The 20,031-nt window shown below is 36.2% G+C and overlaps 1 protein-coding gene across 1 annotated transcript; it reads left to right on the top strand.

Moving 5' to 3' along the window:
• Window positions 1-368: 368 nt before the first annotated feature.
• LOC133844768 (keratin, type I microfibrillar 48 kDa, component 8C-1) lies at window positions 369-1,199 on the top strand. Its single transcript, XM_062279018.1, has one exon. The coding sequence runs from the start codon at window positions 455-457 to the stop codon at window positions 1,154-1,156; it is 702 nt and encodes a 233-aa protein (XP_062135002.1). The 5' UTR covers window positions 369-454; the 3' UTR covers window positions 1,157-1,199.
• Window positions 1,200-20,031: the final 18,832 nt, after the last annotated feature.

Below are 20,031 nucleotides of genomic sequence, written 5' to 3'. Positions count from 1 at the left end.
CTTTGAGATAAAAAATATTCTTTTAATAACGAAAATATCTCAAATTTAAGATAAGAATAATTTCAACCTTATTTCTGGTGTTGTTGCTAATCATATATTCTTGATCTTAGCACGCTTTTTTTACTCTATACTGTTTACAATCCAGTGGAAAGTAAAGTAAATTATTTATAAATTCATAATTCATGCTTTTCATTTATTTCTTTCTTTTATGTTAGATTCTTATATACGAGTAATACTTAATATGAAAATATCATTTTGAAAACATGTTTAAATAATTAATCAACTCAAATTTGTTGGTTACTACTTTTAAAGATCGAAGAAAAAGTGTAAACCATTAATTATAAATACAAAAATATTTTAGAGATATCTATCTTTCATTTAGTTCTTTATCAAAAATATGAAAAATTTGAACGTCTTTATTTCAATAGGAAATCCAAATTATTAATTGACGTAAATGGCAGATCTTGAGGATGAAGCTGTGGCAACAGATGCCGAGGAAAATGAGGAAGCTCAAGAAGCCAAGGAAGAAGATGAAGCGCCGGAAGATCTAGAAGTCGAAGAAGAAGCTCTCGAGGAAGCTGAAGTTGATCCCTTCGAGCTGCTCAACGAGGACACCGAGGACAATGAAGAGCAGGAACGAATGTATCGTGAATATCTGGATTTGACCAAACAAATCGATTGTCAGAAGAACATTATTAACAATATGTTGGCAAGAAAAATGAATTTAATCGATCAACAATGTAAAACCCGCAAAGATAAAGCGGACCTCAAGAAATTGAGAATTTGCATTGATCAGGAGAACATTAAATTGCACACGATGACAAATCGAGCAATTCAGCTGCAAAACTTTGGATCAGCTCGTTTATATGGCGACATCGAACTTCCGATCGATGAGTTTGAGCAGAATATATTCATGCCAACTCCGCCAAGTTGTTGTTCTAGTTATCCATCAACTTCCAAGCGACGTGGCACAAAATTAACAGCGCAACAAATTTGTGATGCTTGTGAAGCATGTGGCACTTCGAAGGGTTGCAGTCCTTGTAATCCTTGCAAGCCATGCGATCCTTGTAGTCCTTGTAATCCTTGCAATACCTGTGGTGAATGCAATCCTTGTAATAATTCATCTACTGATTCAGATGATGCTTTTTGTACATGAAGGAAGTCGAGATGTAAATATATTTTTGGTTGTCTAAATTGGATTTGAGTTCTATATACAATTATGGGTATTTTCTATTTATTTTTTAATAGTTGGATAAATTATTTTTAGCAAATTGTGGAATACGAAATATTCTCCTCAACTAAGTTTTTTTTTATAAAGATTTCTTGAAGAAATGAAAAAGAAAACCGATAGCTAATATAACATATTTTATTTTACCAGAATACCTAAAATATAGAATTGTTCTAAACATTAAATTGGTGAAACCATAAACTAAAATTTATTTTGTTTATTTTTTTCCAATCTACGATGATTATAAAAGATATTTTTAATTAAAATTTATTATAAAAAAGAGACAATTAAAAATTTATTTATACTAATCTAAGATGAGAAATAATAGCAGTGCGATAAAAAGAAATGCACATATTATTTCTTATTTTAAATTATTATGCAAACTAGAGAATATAATAGAGTATATATTCACAATTGTTAAATAAAAATCATAGGAATTGAAATTTTCTTGACTTTATTTCAAGTATCTCAGAACCATACTGGAAAAAATTAATATAGTTTTCATAAAAAATATGACTATGTAACACCAGAACATACACATATCAATCACAATCAATCCCAATCAATCCCAGGCAATCCCAAGAACAGCTACCCTAAAAAATACAACGCCATTTTGTTTACCACAGAATGTTGCTGAGCAGTCTCAATGTTGGAAGTAATCTGCTCTAGAGCATCGACTTGTAGTCTATCAATTTCATACGGTAGATTCCACTCGAGAATCCCTACAATTTGAAGCTTACGCAGCTACTTGGGTCTTTGGGGCTTATAACAAAAAGTGGTAGAGAGAGAGAGTGAGGAAAGAGAAGGAGAAGGAGACGGAGACGGAGACGGAGAAAAGTGCGCTCAGTCATTGAGCAATTCATTCAATCGGGGAATTCAATAAAGTACAACTAATAAAAATGAAGCGAATGGCAAATGGCAATGAGAATGGCAATGGAAATGGTCGAGAGAAGCATGAGGGGGAGGATTGAAGGAATGAGAATGCGAATTGGTGGCGTGGGGAGGGGAGAAGAAAACGAGCAGCGAGCAAAGAGAATTACAATTTTCTCGCCATTTGTTTTTGCGCCACGCAACACGTTTTGCTGTCATAATTCGCCAAAACGGTCAAAGAGGGGAGCAAGCAGCAGCAGCAGCAGAAGAAGAAGAAAAGACCCCAACAGAAGACAAAAAAGGCAACAACAAGAAAATCGCGCGCGCATTCGACGAGGGGAGCTCAATGCGGCGTTAGTGGTCCATCAAATGCTTGTAAACAAAGCCAGAAAACGACAACGACAACGATGACTATGATGATAAGGGCAAGCAGGGGGGAGAGTGGAGTGGAAGATGGAATACGAATGTGAATGCGAATGCGAAAACAACAGCAACAACATGGCAATAACATAGCTGAGTCTTTGTGGCGGGCGAAGTGCATGCAATGGAAATGGGCACAAAAACAAAGCAAAAACCAAAAGCAAAGCAAAAGCGAATGCGAATCCAAGTCAGAGGAAGGGGTAGAGACAGAGAGAGAGAGAGAGCGCATACCAGCCAGCCAGCCAGACAGAATAAGGGGATCAAAGCAAAACTCGCAAGACAAATACACACACATACAGTGACTAAAGGAGCGGCAGTTGCGGAAAGGAAAGGGGAGGCAGCAGCAGCAGCAGCAAGTGGTAAATGCTAAATGGCGTCTGGGGCTGCGCTCCTGTTTCGTTTTGCACTGCCACGCCCAATGCTCATGCTCATGCTTAAGCGCCTTTGGCATCCACGTTTCACATCCACTGCGTTTCACTCGCTCTCTCTCTCTGTCTCTCGCTCCGGTCAGCGTCGCCAAAACAAAGTCAACTCCTGAAATAAAAGGGGAACGTTTTTGGCGCGCAAATCCACAGCAAAAAAAAAAGAAAAAGAAGAAGCCAAACTGACGTCGACTGCAGCAGCGGCGCGACTGCGCGACTGCGACGTCACCTTGCGGCCATTCACCTCCATTCACGTCGCAGACAACGAGAATAAGTTGGAAGTGGAACGGGCGGAAAGGGCATGGCGTAGAGCCAGTTGATTCGATACCATTTTCCATTTCGTTCTACTCACTTTGCTTGTTTGTGTTATTGTCTGCGGCCTTCCCAAGTCCAGTCATTGCGACGTCCCCTTCTCCCCCTCTCCACACTCCCTTCTCACTCACATTAGCAGCAGCATTTGTTGTTGTTGTTTTGCAAATTCTTTGAGTGCGATCTACGAGTAGCTGAGACGTAATTATTGCCGATACATGAGTACAAGATATTTTACAGCGTAGAAGAATCGCCAAGTTGGAGTTCGATGCACCGGCAAAACAGCGACAGCGGAAGATACAGCAGCAGCATACAAAAGATACAGATACAGATACATTTGCAGATACATTCGCAGATACAGTCGATGGCATCGTGTTGATGTTTTTATGTCTATCAGATGCCGATGACGTTGTCCGTTGTACCATTTGCTGTTGCTGTTGCTGCTGTTGTCGTCTTGCAACTCGCTGTGGCAAGTGCAACTCGTGTTTGTATGTGTGTGTGTGGCAAGTGCTGGCAAATTGTGGCCACCGAATGGGTCATTTGAGATGTCAGTAGGGACACTCTGAGCTTGGGGGCATTTCCGTTCCCGCACTTTTTGCCATTAAGAAGCAACTTGACCATGAAGCCACATTCAACATCTCTCTCACCCCACTCTTGCCCCTAGGACTTTGCATTTATTATCAAAGCGCGCTCTCTAAAAAAGCAAAAAAAACACAAGTAATCATCTCTCTTATACAGCTTATTTGAGATTGCGGCATTACGAGATGCTTGACTGTTATTTTATTGCTAGATTAACAACGAATTCTTTTACAACTTTACCCCACAAGGAGAAAATTCTGTGTTATGCTTGAGATGATTGCAGACTCCATTTACAACTTATTAAAGTTGTTATAGAATAAATGAGGAACAGAAAATTTAAAGAGTTAGTTTATTATTCCCACATTTCTTATCTTATTTATAGTTTAAGAATAATAATGTGCAATAAGTGCAAATTTTGTATTTGATATCAAAATTCAGTGCTTGGTTAATCTAAATATAATTGTGTATGAATGCATCATTATAAGAAAAACAAGTAAGAAAGCTACAGTCTGTGATATAATATAAATATATAAGATATAATAAAATATACTAAATTAATATACAGGAAAATTCTGAAAATATACCAAGGTCTATATATGGTATATTTATATAGTACTATATTAAAAAGATACCCGTTTGTCAGCAGACAGTTCGGAATTATTCTTAAAATATACCAAATTAATATACCAAATTTATATATAAAATATACCAACTTCTATTTATAATATACTAAAATAGCTTTATATTGAAAATATACTATGGACTACAAAATATACCAGATTGTCAGCCAAATAAATCAACATGCTATTAAACCCTGAAGAAGAATTTCAAATTGTGCTCAGCCTTAAAAATTAATTAATTGAAGTTCTTTTTCTAATATGATATTTTGTTAGCTTGTATAATTTCCGAATATTAAATGTGCTTCAAAATGAATGTAACATTATAAAAATAACTTATTTTCTAACAAAATTCCATCTCAAAACAAATTGTTTCCCTTTATCATTTTAGTATATTAAAATATATATCAAAGACTTTAAATGAATGTAAATACAAACAAAATCTTTTACAATATAAAATTTTGTACTGAATATTATCCCAAATTGTAGATTTTCATAAATTTGCTCAAACTTTAAAATATTAAAATAGTATATTTTAGGAACATTAAATTTGGATGTCATTCAGACAGCAGCAGCTACTTGTCAAGTTGACAACTCGTTGGATTCATTTATAAATCATTACACACCTTTTTCATTCATCTCGATAGTTTTTGTGGCCCTTCATAAGAACTTCTTATCTCTGACCCTTGTTTCTTGTTGTCTCGTCTCGTCTCGTGTCTTGTCTTGTCTTGTTGATTTTGTTTTTGTTCTCGTTCTTGTTCTTGTATTTGTAGCTTAACAAAGTTTCAAAGTGAGAAGCTCACTTGCTGAATATCTGTTTAAACTTTGACCTTTATGAGGCTTGGCTAAGCCGCATTAACTGTACACACTTGGTTTATCTAAGCCCAACACACAGACACTCACACAAGCCAAAAAACTACCCAACAATAAGAACAACAAAAAGATGTCTCTTGGAAAACCCTTTCCTCAACTCCCCCTCTCGCCTAGACACGTGAATTGAGCACATTTTTATTCCAAGAAAAGTTTTCTAAATTAATTTCGCATAAAAAAGTGACAAACAAAGACAGCAAAGGCAGAGGCAAAGCAAAGCAACAGCATCCATAAAATTTGATGTGGCAAAAGCGACACAGACGCGTCAACGCACGCACAAAGGTCACAGGCGGCGCTCTGTGCGAGGGTCAAAGTTCAGAGACGCGTAAATTTTGCCGTTACGTGCGTAGCACTCACGTCTCTGTCTCTCTGTCCGTCCATCTGTCTGTCTGTCTGCCACACGATGCGACGGGGTGTGTGTCTGTCTGTCAGGGGATGAGTGAGAGGCCACATCAGGGGGACACCCAACTTATCTAACATATGTGTTGCAGATGGTGATGGCTGAAAAGGGGGGGAGAAGGTGTATGAAAGAGGCAAAGGCAACACACATCATGAGGGTATATATTCCTAATCCTGTGATATCATAAAAAACAAACCCATGAAACAAAGCCGACAAGGCGAGATTATGGCACAAAATTTAACAATTAGATAAAGGGTTACCGTGAAAAATAAATGTGTTTTGGCGACATAAAAACTCATTACATATTACAGTTGTTTTCCGCAAAAAATAGCAAATCCATATAAAGAAGGAATAAAGGAAGATCTAAAGAAAGAAAATGTGAAAAATAAATAAATAAATAATCGGACAAAAAAAAAGAAATTTTAAAGAAAATATATGAAAATTTCGTAATGAGAGAAGAAAATGATAGAATGAAAATCATACTAATTAAACAAATAGAAAATATACATAAAAAATATAAAAAAGTAATGAATACATAATTTAATTAATTTTAAAATAATATGAAAAATAAAGAACATTAGCAAATCAATAAGAAGAGAAATGAAAATGTAATTGAAGAATAAACTATGTAAAAAATTATAAAAAAAAATATCAATATATTGAACGATTTGAAGAATATGGTATGTAATGTGACAAACAAATAAGAAAATATTTTGACAAAAATAATTAAATTTCGAATAAAAAGTTTGGCAATGAGAGAAGTCTAGAATGAAATGAGAACTAATTAAAGATATAGAAAAATTAGAAATATGTTACATAAAAATGTTAATTTGACAAATAATATGAAAAATGTTGAACTAATTATGTTGAATTCAATAAAAAGAACAAACAAAAAATAACTAAAAATAAAATATTATATTAAATAAAAATAAAATCATACCAAAATACAGAACGATAGAAATAAAGGAAACAAGTCTGAAATACAAAAAAAACTGACAGCGTGATTCTTAGCAAATTGGAAAACAAATTGTACCCGAGAATTAGAAATTAATGAATTTGAACAAAACTAGACAAATTTATTTGTTTGAGAAGAATGTGAAAAATTTAGAAAATTTATGATGTGAAGATGCAAATTAAAAGAGGATGAAGAATAGAAAAAAATACTAGCTGAACGTTCTAAAAAAAAATCAGAAAAATTGTTTATTTGCTATGAGGAGAAAAACAGATAAAGTTAATAAATTAGATTAAACGCAACAAAAAAGAGAAAGATTATGAATATTTAGCATTTTTAAAAAATAGAATACAAATAACATACAAATATTTCAAGATTTATGAACATATATTTCTAATCTGCATGCAAAACTTTTTTTTTTATATATAATATGTTATTTGCTAAAAATCGCGAATAAATCGATTATAAATAGACAAAGAGATGTAGACACGCCGCGCCCACATTTGATTAGGTTTGCCTCCCCTTGAGAGTCTACGCTCCTGCCACGTTGCCTTGCCACCTTGCCACCCCACTTGGTGGAGCCCAGGCAATCATTCAGGAGGCAGCGTCTGGAAAAGTTCTTCGGTCTTCACTCTCTCTCGCTTTCTTTGGATACCCTTGGACAACAAATCACTTGAAGTGGAATATTGTCGTCTGCGCTGTCTACGCACAAAATCGGCAGCAGGCCTGACAAGTCTCCCCCCTCTCTCCCTTCTTTTACCACCCTTCTCTCTCTGCCCTTGGTTGCTTATCCCATTTGCAGACATGAAGCAAAAGCTGCGAGCAACTCACGTGCGCCACGTAAACTTTTATTTTCTTCTTATTTCGAAGCACATTTTTCGGCCGTCTGGCAGCGAGTGAAAGAGAGGCAAAGAGAGAGAGAGAGCGGGAGAGGGAGAGAACGCGTCCTTTGTCTGTCCCTGGGTCTTTGTTTGTTTTGTCTGCTGCTGATTTGGCGCGCATATGTTGCTAGAACAGCAGCAGCAAGCTGCCTGCTCCACACTTTCCTCGTCGACATTTGGGATTTCGTTTTTGCGATTTTTATTTATCTAAAAATGAAAAGGCAAGACGACAAGGGGGACTTAATGTCGCTTTGATTTGTGGCAATCGCGCGCTAAACGTCGCAATTTTTGAAGTGAAATTGCTCGAATTGTTCGACGTCGACGTCGCCGTCGAGCTAAGAGTCTGTCGTCTGTTGTCTGGCAGGCGAAAGACAAGTCTCCTTAGACTACTTCTACTTCCACTGACAATGACAACAATAACACAAACTGGGCAGGATGGGCAGGTTTGCCCCTCAGCTCGGAGGAAAAAATGAAGCAGAAGTAGGAGACAAGGTTCCGGTTCCCTACGCGAGTTGCTGTTGTCCTTGTTCCTTTAGCTGTAAATAAACATGTTCGGCAATATGTCGCCCAGAGAGAAATAGCGAGCAAGAAATGGAGATAGAGGTGGAGAGGGAGAAGAGAGTCCTTGCCACGGCACGTTGACTGACTGCCACTTCCTTAACTTGACTTGAACTGCGAGCAACCAAAAGATGTCGAATGTCGCTGTCGATGTTGCCCCTGCGGCCAGACAGACAGACAGACGGACGGACAGACAGATAGATAGGCATCTATCGGGCATTGTCATTTCACTGCCTCACCTCTGAGTTGCTGTTGCTTTGGCTGCTGCTGCTGCAGTTGTCGGCATTTGAAATGCAAAGTTTTGCATACAAATTGAAATAAATTAATGCTCCGCTCATTTGCCAGTTTTCGTCTGGGGACCAAAAGCACATTTGACAGTTTGACGGCCGCAATTTTGTTTGCCTGCATCATGGCATCAATGAATGCTCTTACTTTTCCAACTGCGCATACTTTTCGCATCTATTGAATTTGGCATTTTCTATGCTGTTTGTTGCAATGTCAGGCAATTAGTGAAGTATTCAATAGCGTTGTCGGGGAAAATATGTGGAGATCTGAGAGCATTATTGCCATCATTGAAGAGCAAGTTGTGATGATCAATAAATTAATTTATGTTTATTTTTCCTTTTGCTGATTTTTCGCTTATGTAACACATCTGCCATTTTTATTTCCTGAAATTTCGATTAATCATTAAAGCACTAAATGCATAAAAATTGGGGATATCAATGATTTTTCTGAATTCAAAAAGAAACCATAATTTCTTCTTAAATTTTCAATAATCTTCTTAAATAGTACTTATCATTAAAATAAATTTTTTGACATTGGATCACTAAATAAATGAAGATTCATGTAAATCTATAATAATATTGTACAAACTTTTTCAGATTGTATACAATTAAAAAGCTTTCATTATAACAAATAACGAAACTTTTATATTCTATTCTACAAAATATGTAATTTGATTTGGTTTCATTGACTAATTTGTATTTTTACATCTTTAGGTTAATTTTAGGTCTCTGAGTTGAGATCCAAGGTACCTTCCAACCCCTTACAAACTCCTTCAAAGAACAACATAATGTACAATTTTATAATAAAAACTAAACTTAATTTATGATAAGCATATTATTTTTGGCCCTAGTAGATAAATTTAGTATTTAATAATTGATATTATTTGTTGTAAAGGTTGTCAATTTCTAATGAATTTTCGAAGTCTCTAAATTTGTTAAATGCTTGAATTAATTTTTAATCAAACATACTAAATGTACAAATAATCTCCATAATAATTACTTAACTGGAAAATTATCAAAAAAGAAACAATTGTGAGATGCTTGTTACTTTTAAGATCAATCCATATCATTTATAAAAAATCTCTCTAATTTATGTTTTTACTCTAATAATTGTAATAGTAATGATATGTTACCGTATCATTATGAAATTCTCAAATGAATATTTAAATTTTTAAAGATAATACATTAAATGTATCTAAATATTATATACAAATTATAAATATAACAAAAATTTTAATTTCCTTAAAATAAATATATTAATTTAGATTTGGCTGACCATCATTAATTTGTTTAATTTGTTGTCGTGATAAAATGTTAATGTTTTCTACACGCATTAAATTTAAATGCTTTCCCCACATAAATTAGTGACTAAACATATATGTTAATATAGCTTTACCTAAAGATTAAAATGAGGTTAAAGAGTTTTTTGGTGGCAGACTGATTGCAAAATGCATTTGGCGACTCTTGATTCTCGATTCTCGATTGTCGAATGTTCTACTTGAAAGTCATTAATTTGCTATGGCAAAAGTCGCAACCAAATTGTGTCCATTGACCAGCAGCAGCAGCAACAACGTTTTTTTGTTGGGGCCATTGAACTGCGCCCATATACGATATGAAAGCAAAAACAAACACGAAAATCAACAGCAACAGCAACAGCAGCAGCCAAAATGTGCTTTGAACTCACCGTGGACAGGTGCAAACAACACAGCGTCAACGTGAGGGTATCAGAGAAAGAGGAAGAGACTGTGGCAGAGGCAGAGACAGAGGCAGGTGCAATATTTCGGGGCGACAGACAGCAGACAACAAACAACAATAAACAGAGAGGGCAAAGAGAGGCGCTAACTGGTCCAATGCAAAAAAAATAAAACGAACCGAAACAGACGGCGGCAAACAAAATATTCAATAAACTGCGGCAACAAGGATTGAGTTTGAGTTCTGCAAGCTTAACAAACAAGGGATGCAGTCGCATTTAAATGCCGCTTAAATCGAAGGTGAGGGAAGAAGGTTGCTAAATATTTAATAACGAAACGCATCAAACTGCCGGGACAATGTGGAAACAGTTCTCTATTGACGTTTGTTGTTCACTTTTGCGCCACGTGGCTCAGCTCAGCATTTGGTTTGGGCCAAGTCAGCAGCAGCATCCATCAGGTTGTTTGGGAGTGAGGGGGAGAAAAGTGGGAAAAGGCAGTTTAACGATTTGTTTTGTTTCGCGTCTGCAATGTCAATGACGTCGAAGTCTGTTCTCTGCTCTTACTCTCATCAAATTCAACCCTCGACAACAAAGTAAATCGCAATAAAACAGTTTTTGGGGGGGCGGCTGGACTTTCTATGCGGGATTTTGGACGCCGTCTGAGCTTTTTTGGACTCAGCCTGTAGATCATTGTCCTTGAATGGAGTTCATTCACACGGCGCGAGAGCTGCGAACTGCGAACTGCGAAGTTTGCGATGCGATGATGATTTCGAATTGTCGATTTTAATATTGGGTGAGTGAGTAACCCGCTGTTAGCGTCGCAGTCGCTGTCGCAGTCGCAGTCGACGTTGACGTCTGTCTGGTGGTGTAACCGACCTAGGACTTGCCATGTGGTATTGTCTGCCGTTTGCTGTTGCTTCGTCTGCATTTGGCGGGAAAAAGCGTCGTCATCGGGTGGTTGGGCACCGCAAAACGACAACAGACCAGAATTTATATAGCCAAAACAGAACATAAAATACGCCCAGACAGACAGACGGGTGGCAGCTCAACTCTGGAAGTGAGGTGAGCAGAGCTGTCTGTCTGTCCGTCCGTCCGTCTGTTTGTCTGTCTGTCTGACGCTTCAGCCAAGCGCAGCCCCCGAGGCGCAAAATGCAAAAAACCAGAACGTTGTCGAACAGGGGAACAGCAAATGGAGACACAGGAACCTGAACCCGAATCCCAAATCCAAAAACCCGAACCGACGACAGAGACTCTAAATGAACGTAAGAGTGTGTTAGTGTGTGTGCCAGTGTATGTGTTTGCTGTTTATACAAAAGGCGATGCGAAGCGAACGAGCGACGATTCTAAACTGTGGCAACATCATTACGACCAATAATGAGGGGGAATTTTTCATGTCTGTCTGTGCAAAATGAGTTGCAAGGTGAAAGACAGAGAGAGAGACACAGAGAGGAGGGTTGACTTACCTATGCCTATACAGAGAGAAAGAGAGCAAGAGAGACAGAGAGAGAGGGACTCTGACTCGGGCAGCTCGTAAACTGATATTGAGGTCGACGACTGCTAATTTGTTGGAGATGCGTCGTCGATGCGTCGTGTGCAAAACAGGGGACAGTCCATGGCCAAGAGGATTGCACTGCGAAGGGGGGAGAGTGGAAGAATGTGTGTGTCTGTGTGTGTGTGTGTGTGTGTGTGTGTGTGGAGAAGCCGCAACAACGTCAACACAACACATATCGAACTCAATGCCAAAGAAGAGGTACAGTTTTGAGGCGTGGCAGCCAACAACAACAGACAACGAAGGCAACAGAAGAGGCAACAACTATTACACAAGATAATAAAGCAATTGCAATTTTCATAAATTAATGAAGAAATTTATAGCATTAATTGCATCATTTATGTTAGGGATGTTTTTAAATAAAAGACAATGTTAAGCGTAAGACCAATTTATATAGGTAATTCCAATAGCTTATGAAATGTATGTAGACATACATAATTCATTATTTATTTTATATAAAAATTCAAAAAAATAAATGATGTACACATAAAGAAAAAACTTGCTAAAATCAAGAATAAAATCTTTGATCAAATTTAAATGATGTTAAAACTGAAGCAAGAAGCTTTATTCTTAAATCAAGATCAAAATTCTTTGAAAAATTCTAGATTGTTCAATCTTGAAATTTAAGATCACATTCTTGTTTCGAGAACGGAACCAATAAAGCAAAATCTTAAATCAAAATTAAACGTTTAAAAAAATACAAATTGAAAATATATTTTTATGATTATATTAATACATAAGGGTTTAATCTCAAAATAACAATTACAATATTATTTTATTTATTTATTCAAAATAAAATATAAAGATTTGTAGATTGATATAAGAGTTTCATTATAAAATCAAGTGATATATCATTACATATACTCCTATTTAGACTACAGAGTTTGTAATATTTCATATTGGAGTAAGGATTCGCATAAATAAATTTCGGTGACATCAAATTTCGAGCATAAATAAATTTGTATAAAACAAAGTTTATTTCCAATGAGTGGAAAATAAAAAAATATGAAATAAGATACTCCTAAAATAATATCTAAATAATTGTAAAAAATAAATTAAGTGTCTATTAATATTGGATTAAATAAGAAGTTCATAAAAAATCTATAAAAATTTGAAATAATAAGTTATGTAGTATTAAAATTAAAAAAATTAAATTAAATAAATTTCTAATTTCTCAACCTATTTTATTCAAACTTATGGAAACCAATATTCATAAATTAAAGTAAGGATTTCCTTTACCAATAACTAAAGTTAGTTAAAAATAAAAAAAAATTGAAAACAATTAAAACTATTATCTCTCAATCCAGCTAAGATTTTGTTTGAATTAAAAAAAAAAAACATTATTATTATTATTTATTTATTTTTTTTATATAATTCAAATTATTCTCAATCTGATAAAATGCTGAATATTATTTAATGGCAATGGACAAATTCTGATTGTCTTCGCAAGTTCTTTTCAAAATTGTTTGCCTATTGTAAGCAATTCCTGAGATGTCTGAAAACCAGTTTTCCTTTCATAGTGTAGCTCGAAGCTTTCCACTCCCATAAGCATTTTCAAAAAGAAAGAAGGATGAAAAAATCCCCTATTCAAGGACTTTGACAATACAAAAGCTCAATTGTCGCTATTTAAAATATTTGTGTTGTTTGGTATCAGTTTATTTTTAATTATTTTTTAATTAAAATTTTTGTTAATGTGACACAACTGAGAGCATACAGGATCAGCTCGAGGATATGACACCGAGCGTGGCAACAATAACAAATAGCAAACAACAGCAACAACAAATAACACAGCAACAAAAACAATAACAAAAGTAAATTTCCATATTAATATCAAATTTCCAGAGTGGTGAGCACTTCGTTGAGTTAACGCGACTGTCCGTAATTTATGGGGTCCTTTCTCAAGCACCTCCCCTTCATTTCCCTCCCTCTCCTCGCTGTGCCCCCCTCTCATCCCTTGGCAAATTCAACCCCAACCCCGCTGGCTATGTGCTCATCCCGGGCGAGGCAATTAAAAGCGCTTCGCAAGAAATGTGAATTGAATGAACTGCGTCTTACGTACGCACCAGGAAGTCCTTTGCCAGGGCAGCAGGCAGGCAGGCAGTCAGGCAGGTCTATGCAGCGAGTCCTTAAGCATAGGCCGAGCCATAGACCGAGGCATTCAGGACAGACGCCAGACAAGTTCCAGCCACAGACAAGGAGCCGCAAAAGCCCGCACATGCCCTTTTTCGCTTTTCGCCATTTGGTCTGCGTTTAGGTTTTGGGTTTTTGTGTTTTAGGTTTGAGTTTAGGTTTTTGAGTTTGAGTTTGAGTTTGGGTTCTGCGTTCTGGGTTCTACGTTCTCGTTTCTCGCTTCTCTGGTGGTGGTTGCTCCAGGCATTTTTGTCCCTGGCCTCGTCGCACCGCCAGACGATACCCACAAGCTCTCTCGGGGAAAAAAGGCGGCCAACGCACCAAATACGAGCATAAAATGCGAAATGCGAGGACTTGAAAAGTGCGTTGATATTTTGTGCGTGGCCAGGAAGCGTAAGCGACAGCGGTGTGTCGAGCTCTCCTTCTCTGAACAGCGCTGAGACGTAATATGGCTGAAGGGGCGGCCAACCAGCCACTCCAAGCCAGTCTGACAAACAGCCAAGCAGCCAAGCCAGTCAGTCATCCAGTCAGTCAGTCAGTCAGTCAGCCAAGCAGTCAGTCAGCTAGTCAACCAGACAGCAGCGAGTCCTTGATACACTTTGAGAATAAGCTGATCAAAATGTTGATTAGTATTTTAAGTCAATAGATTAAAAATATTTTAATCAAAAAACTAAAAGATTTTTGGAAATTAGAGCGATGAGTTGAAATGATAAGTTAAAATGATGCACATTGAAATAAAAGTTAAAGATTCTGCAAATTAATTGAATACTAAGATGACTGAAAAGATACCACGCACTTGATCTCCCCGAGAGATAAATCCAAGCAACTGTAAAGATATTATATATAATAGCGGGACTCATTGGATAACTGATATTTCTGTTAATTTAATATAATTTCACAATTTACTTATTATTAAAATTAACAGATTGTAAATAAAGATTTTATTTTTTTTAAATCAAAAAAACGCAAGCAAAGCGAAGAATTGTAGTCTTTATAATTCGTTGCGATCGGATAAAAATTTAAGAAATTATTGAAGATATATTTTTTTATGAGTAAAAACGCGTCTTACTACGGGTCTTAGTTGGTATATTTTGCACTCAATGGTATATTTTGAACGTAGTACCGTATATTCAGTACAGCAATTTAGTATTTTTTATATTTTTACCGCAATATTTTGCTTCTATTACTACTACTGCTATTACTTTACATATTTTAATTAAAAATCCCATAGAGTTTTGTTTACTTTTAACAGTTTTGTATAATTGCTTTAAATAAAAAAATAGTTTGACAAATATCGTATAAATTTATTAAATTAGCAATTAGAAGCAACTACATATTTAAAATATTAATATAAAAGTGAGTACTAGTTGTTTAAAAAATGTTTAAGTTACAACTCTAAATATGTAATGTAATAACTATGAACTTATTGCACTTTGAGTTAAGTAAATGTTAAATGTAATTATTTTTGTATACACTTATGACATTCTAAGTTAAGTAAATTTAAAACTTTATTATAAAAATAGTTCGTGAACTTAATATGAGTACTTGAATTAAATGCCAATTTAATGAATATGCAAAGCTTAATTTCTCTGAGTGCACTGGGCAACAATGGGCGCTGTGAGTTTAACGAACTTTAAGCATTTCCTGCCGACTGTTAAGGACCTCCAACCCTCCACCCCTGGTCAGCTTTCATTTCACAGCGTTTTCTGGCAATGCGGCTGATGGCGACGACGGTGGCAACGACGATGGCGATGGCTGAATCGCCAGCCTCATGAGCAATTTGCCAGGGTCCAGTTTCGGTTTCATTTCGACTTGGACACGTAACGAGCACATCCTGGGCGCAGGCACAAACACCGTTATTGGCCACAGACTGCCACAGACAGCACTCCTGTTGCTGTTGCTGTTGCTGCCCCTTTTGTTGTGCTTTTTTTTTATTATTTTTATGTGCTGTCTGCCTTACGTGATGTAACAATGCGGTAGGTTGGGAATTTGCGGCCTGCTGTGTGTCTGTCTCTCTCTCTCTCTGTCTTTCTGTCTCTCTGTCTCTCTCTGTCTCTGTGTGTGTTGTCGGCTAAATAAATTTGCAAATAATTTACTTTTGCCTCGTCCGTCACATTGTCTCTCCCTCTCTATCACTCTCAATCTCCGGCTGCTGTTGCTCCTGGCTTCCCGTTTTGCTGCCCGGCAATCGTCTCCAGACGCTCGCTGCGATCAAGGTCAATGTGCGTGCTGTGTCAGTAACCTTTGCCATTGTCGCCTCCGCTTCAACTCCCCAGACTTGCACACACACACACCCCTCGATCTCCCTCCCGCTCTCCCGCTCTCTCTCACCCTTGTCATGTTTTTATTATATTTGGGTTTGTACTTATACATCTTTTCTTTTTCGCAGCTTTTTTTTGTTGTGCTTGCTGCGTCGTCTGGACGACCAAAAAAAAATTATATATATTATTCGAACAGATGTGCAAAATGTTGGAAAGTCGCCTGCGCCTTCGTCTACGTCTTCGACTTCGTCTGCGTCTTCCTCTTCGTCCTCGTCTCCAACTCCCTTCAACCTTGGTCCCAGCCTGGTCGTTGACGTTCCCATTGTTGTTCCCGGTTCCCGTTCCCAATCCCGCTTCCCTGTTCTCTGTTCTCGTTACGGCTGCTGCTGCTGTTGACTCTCTCGAGCCAAAAGGCATTTGATTTGCCATAATCGCATATTAGTCGTTTGGCCAACGTTATGTATTTACTTTATGTGTCTGTTCTGGCCCACGTAATGGCCATCCAAGTGTTGTTGTTACTGTTACACACAGTTGAGCCAAAATTGAAAGCTGGCTTATCACAAATCAGTTATCAACTCGCTCTCGCTCGCTCAACAGACTCCATGATGAAATGGCCCATCAATTGAACAATTTGTTCAACTTTTCCAACAGGCAGACACATTTTTTTCATCCGCATGTGCAAAAGTTTAGGGCAACTGTAAAAAAGCTTTAAGAACTTGGCTCTAATGTCTAACATTTATTATCACCAGGCGATTTTTATCCCTAATCGAGTTAGTTTTCTCTTTTTTTTGGGTCTTTTGCTTTGATTTAAAGACAAAGCAGAAGCGTTTGCTAAAGCTTAAATATACAAAGAGATTTATTTTCCATTTAAGTTTTTGACAGGTGATAATATACAAGTTGTAAATAGACTAACAGAGTCAAAGAATATGCTAGGTATTAAAACTATAATAGTCATGGAAATAAAATACTATATTTGTGTTAAAATGATTCATATTTATATTTAAAATTTTTTCAATATTTATTTTTAAAATTCAGAAAAATCTTAGATTACAAATTTAATATAAAAAACAAGTAAGAGATACTTGAATACTTAAAATATACCAAATAATTATACCTAAAAAATATTTAAACATACGAAAGGGGGTAATTGGTATATTGATATAGTAGTCCATTCAAAATATACCATAAAAAGTACAAAATACCAAAGCAACTAAGACCAAGAAAAAACTTTTTTCTAAATTTTAAAAATAAATAAGAAAAAAAAATACGAAATATGAAATTTTTTTTCATTTTATTACAATTCCTCAAGAATTCTTAAAATACAAAAATTACACTTTTCATTTATAATTTACAGTTTTTAACTGTAAGATTTATTAAAGTTCCCATTATTGTGCAAATTTAAATGTGAGAAAGCTGCTCGACTGTGAGATACCTGTTACCCATAATCAATAATGGGTATTGAGTATTAATGGGTATTGTTCTTCAAATATACCTAATTAATATACCAAAATATATTTAAATATACCAAACACTCAATTTGGTATATCAATATAGTATTAATTTACATTCAAAATATACCTACCATAGACTACAAAATATACCAAAGTGTTAACCAAAGCCACAAAGTTCTGATTGCAGCTGCCATTTTATGACATACACCGTTATAACTTCTGCGAATAATTTGTAAAAAAATAGCTTGTTGGCAGCGTGCTATCAAGATATAAATCAAGCTGTGGGAACTTTCATATTAATATAAATAAGTACTAAAATAACCATAATCCGGCCACACAAAACGTATGAATATATTTAACTCCAACTCCGTTAAATTTAATTGCATAAAGCATAAAAAAAGTACTTTTGTAACTAATCACCTTTAGTTGCTAAATAAAAAATATCATTATCATAAAAACATATTAAGGTCGTATAATTTAACAATCAATCACACTAAGTACAAAAGTATCTACAAATGTATCGCACTAACTGCAAATGTATCTACAAGATATGCACAACAATTAATGGCATTTTAGTAAGTTTGCAATCATAACAAAATGTTAAGTACAGTGTAGATGCATGGCTTTAAGTGTCATTTGCGAGACGTAAAATCGTAAAAAAATGTTTAATTGTTGGTCTCTTTATCGGCAATCTATCACATCGTGTGATTCGAAAGTAAACTTTTGGCTAATTACCAGCCTGACTGCTGCACACTTGCCACTTGCCACTTGCCACTTGTTCCGCCTGCTGGTCATGCCTCTCCCTATCTCTCTTTCTCTCTCTCCGTATCTCTCTCCCTCTGTCACACTTTGGTCTGACAAATAGTTTGAATAATTACACCGCCAACTAGCTCAGTCAGCCAGCTGGTGGCAAAGCTCTCCCACTCTGTGTGTGTGTGTGTGTGTGTGTGTGTGTGTGGCAACAGTTGCTAGCATATTACACTCAATATATCATTCATTATCCGCCATGAAAAATTAGCAATCGCATTTTGTCTGCCACGCTCGTTTAAATGCAAGCAAAAAAAAACCCCAAAAAAAAAATGAAAATAATTTTGAAGAAAGTTTTATCAGTTTGCTGGCAGCCAAGAGGAACCAAAACTCTCTCAGCTAGCACTTTTTTTTTTGGATGGCTGCAGCAGTTGGCCAAGAATGTGCAACAAGACAGCAGGACCAAGTTTTAAGCAGGAGCAGTTTGTTGCCGGCGACGGTTGGGCGCATAAAAATTAGCTAATAATGATGGCCATAAAATATGATTTGGACAGCAGCAGCAACAGTCTTGAGGAGGAGCAAGAAAAAAGGGATGGAGTAAGAAAGTTTTCCAATAAAATCAGACACACTCAGTGAGAGAGGTCAGCGCCGAATGTTGAACATCGATCATCTGACATACGACAAATATGTGTGCCAAACTTGGCAAATGAATTAAAAAAGTTGATGTGCGTTGTTGTTGGTAATTAACTGAGGATGCGACAGCTTCAACTTCAACTTCAGATTCACATTCTTCTCATTACCCATCATCACTTGCCATTATCATGAGCTGCTGACTGCAAGAGTCATTCTTGAGAATGATTCATAATTATTGCAATGCGGCAAAAGGCGGTAGAGCCTTTCGTCCTGTTGGCACCATAAAATTGACAAATGTGTCTGTAAACTTGGCTAATAAAGGCCATGGCCTGTTCTCACTTGGATGTTCTGGATGTTGTGTGATAAAGCTGCCGCTGATTGTCGCACTTCTCTCACTCTTTGTCTCTCTCGCTCTTCTCTTACCTAGTAGGCAATTAGAAATTTTATAGCCCCGCCCACTGAGTTTGACATATTTATGGGCGCTGAAAGGCCAAGGTCCATCGAGTCAATGAGTAATGTATGTCTAACGCTGAACTCTACCAAGTTCGAAGTTCGAGGACGAGATTTATTGTATGCGCTAGCAAACAAGTTAATGAAAATTTGATGATGGCATTTGATAAACACAATCGCGCCATATATCAAACAGGCCGCAGTCGCAAAAACTCTCTTTCCATTTTCTTTTTTTGTATACCCGCTACCCATAGGGTAGAATGGTATTATAAGTTTATGGATGCAGGTATATTTTGGTATGGTATATGGTATTATTGCGATCTACGGTATATTTTGAATGTTGTACCAAATATAGCCCTTTGCATATTTTTAGTATTTTTACAGTAACTAAGTTAATATACCAAATATAACAAATGGTATATTTTTTTTAAATATTTTGATTTCATTCACAATGGGTCTTTTTAAATATACTAATATTGTAGTATTTTTACGGAGTATTAATTTGGTATATTTCAAATTTAATACCATAATACCATAATACAATGGGTGGCTGGTATTTTTTTAATGTACTACAATATAAATATTCCAAATATAACCTATGGTATATTTTTAGTATGTTTTGCGGTATATTATTAGCTATATTTTAAATATAATGTCTGACTATTTTGCTTTTACTCACAACGGGAAGTGTTTATTTTTTAATGTTGTACTTTATCAAAATACCAAATAT

Source organism: Drosophila sulfurigaster, chromosome 3, assembly GCF_023558435.1.
Source record: "Drosophila sulfurigaster albostrigata strain 15112-1811.04 chromosome 3, ASM2355843v2, whole genome shotgun sequence".
NCBI classification, from domain to species: domain Eukaryota; kingdom Metazoa; phylum Arthropoda; class Insecta; order Diptera; family Drosophilidae; genus Drosophila; species Drosophila sulfurigaster.
This window is presented reverse-complemented; position numbering and strand designations above follow the sequence as displayed.

Excerpts from the sequence above, each read along its gene's own strand:
- LOC133844768 (XM_062279018.1), top strand. The coding sequence starts at position 455 with ATGGCAGATCTTGAGGATGAAGCTGTGGCAACAGATGCCGAGGAAAAT.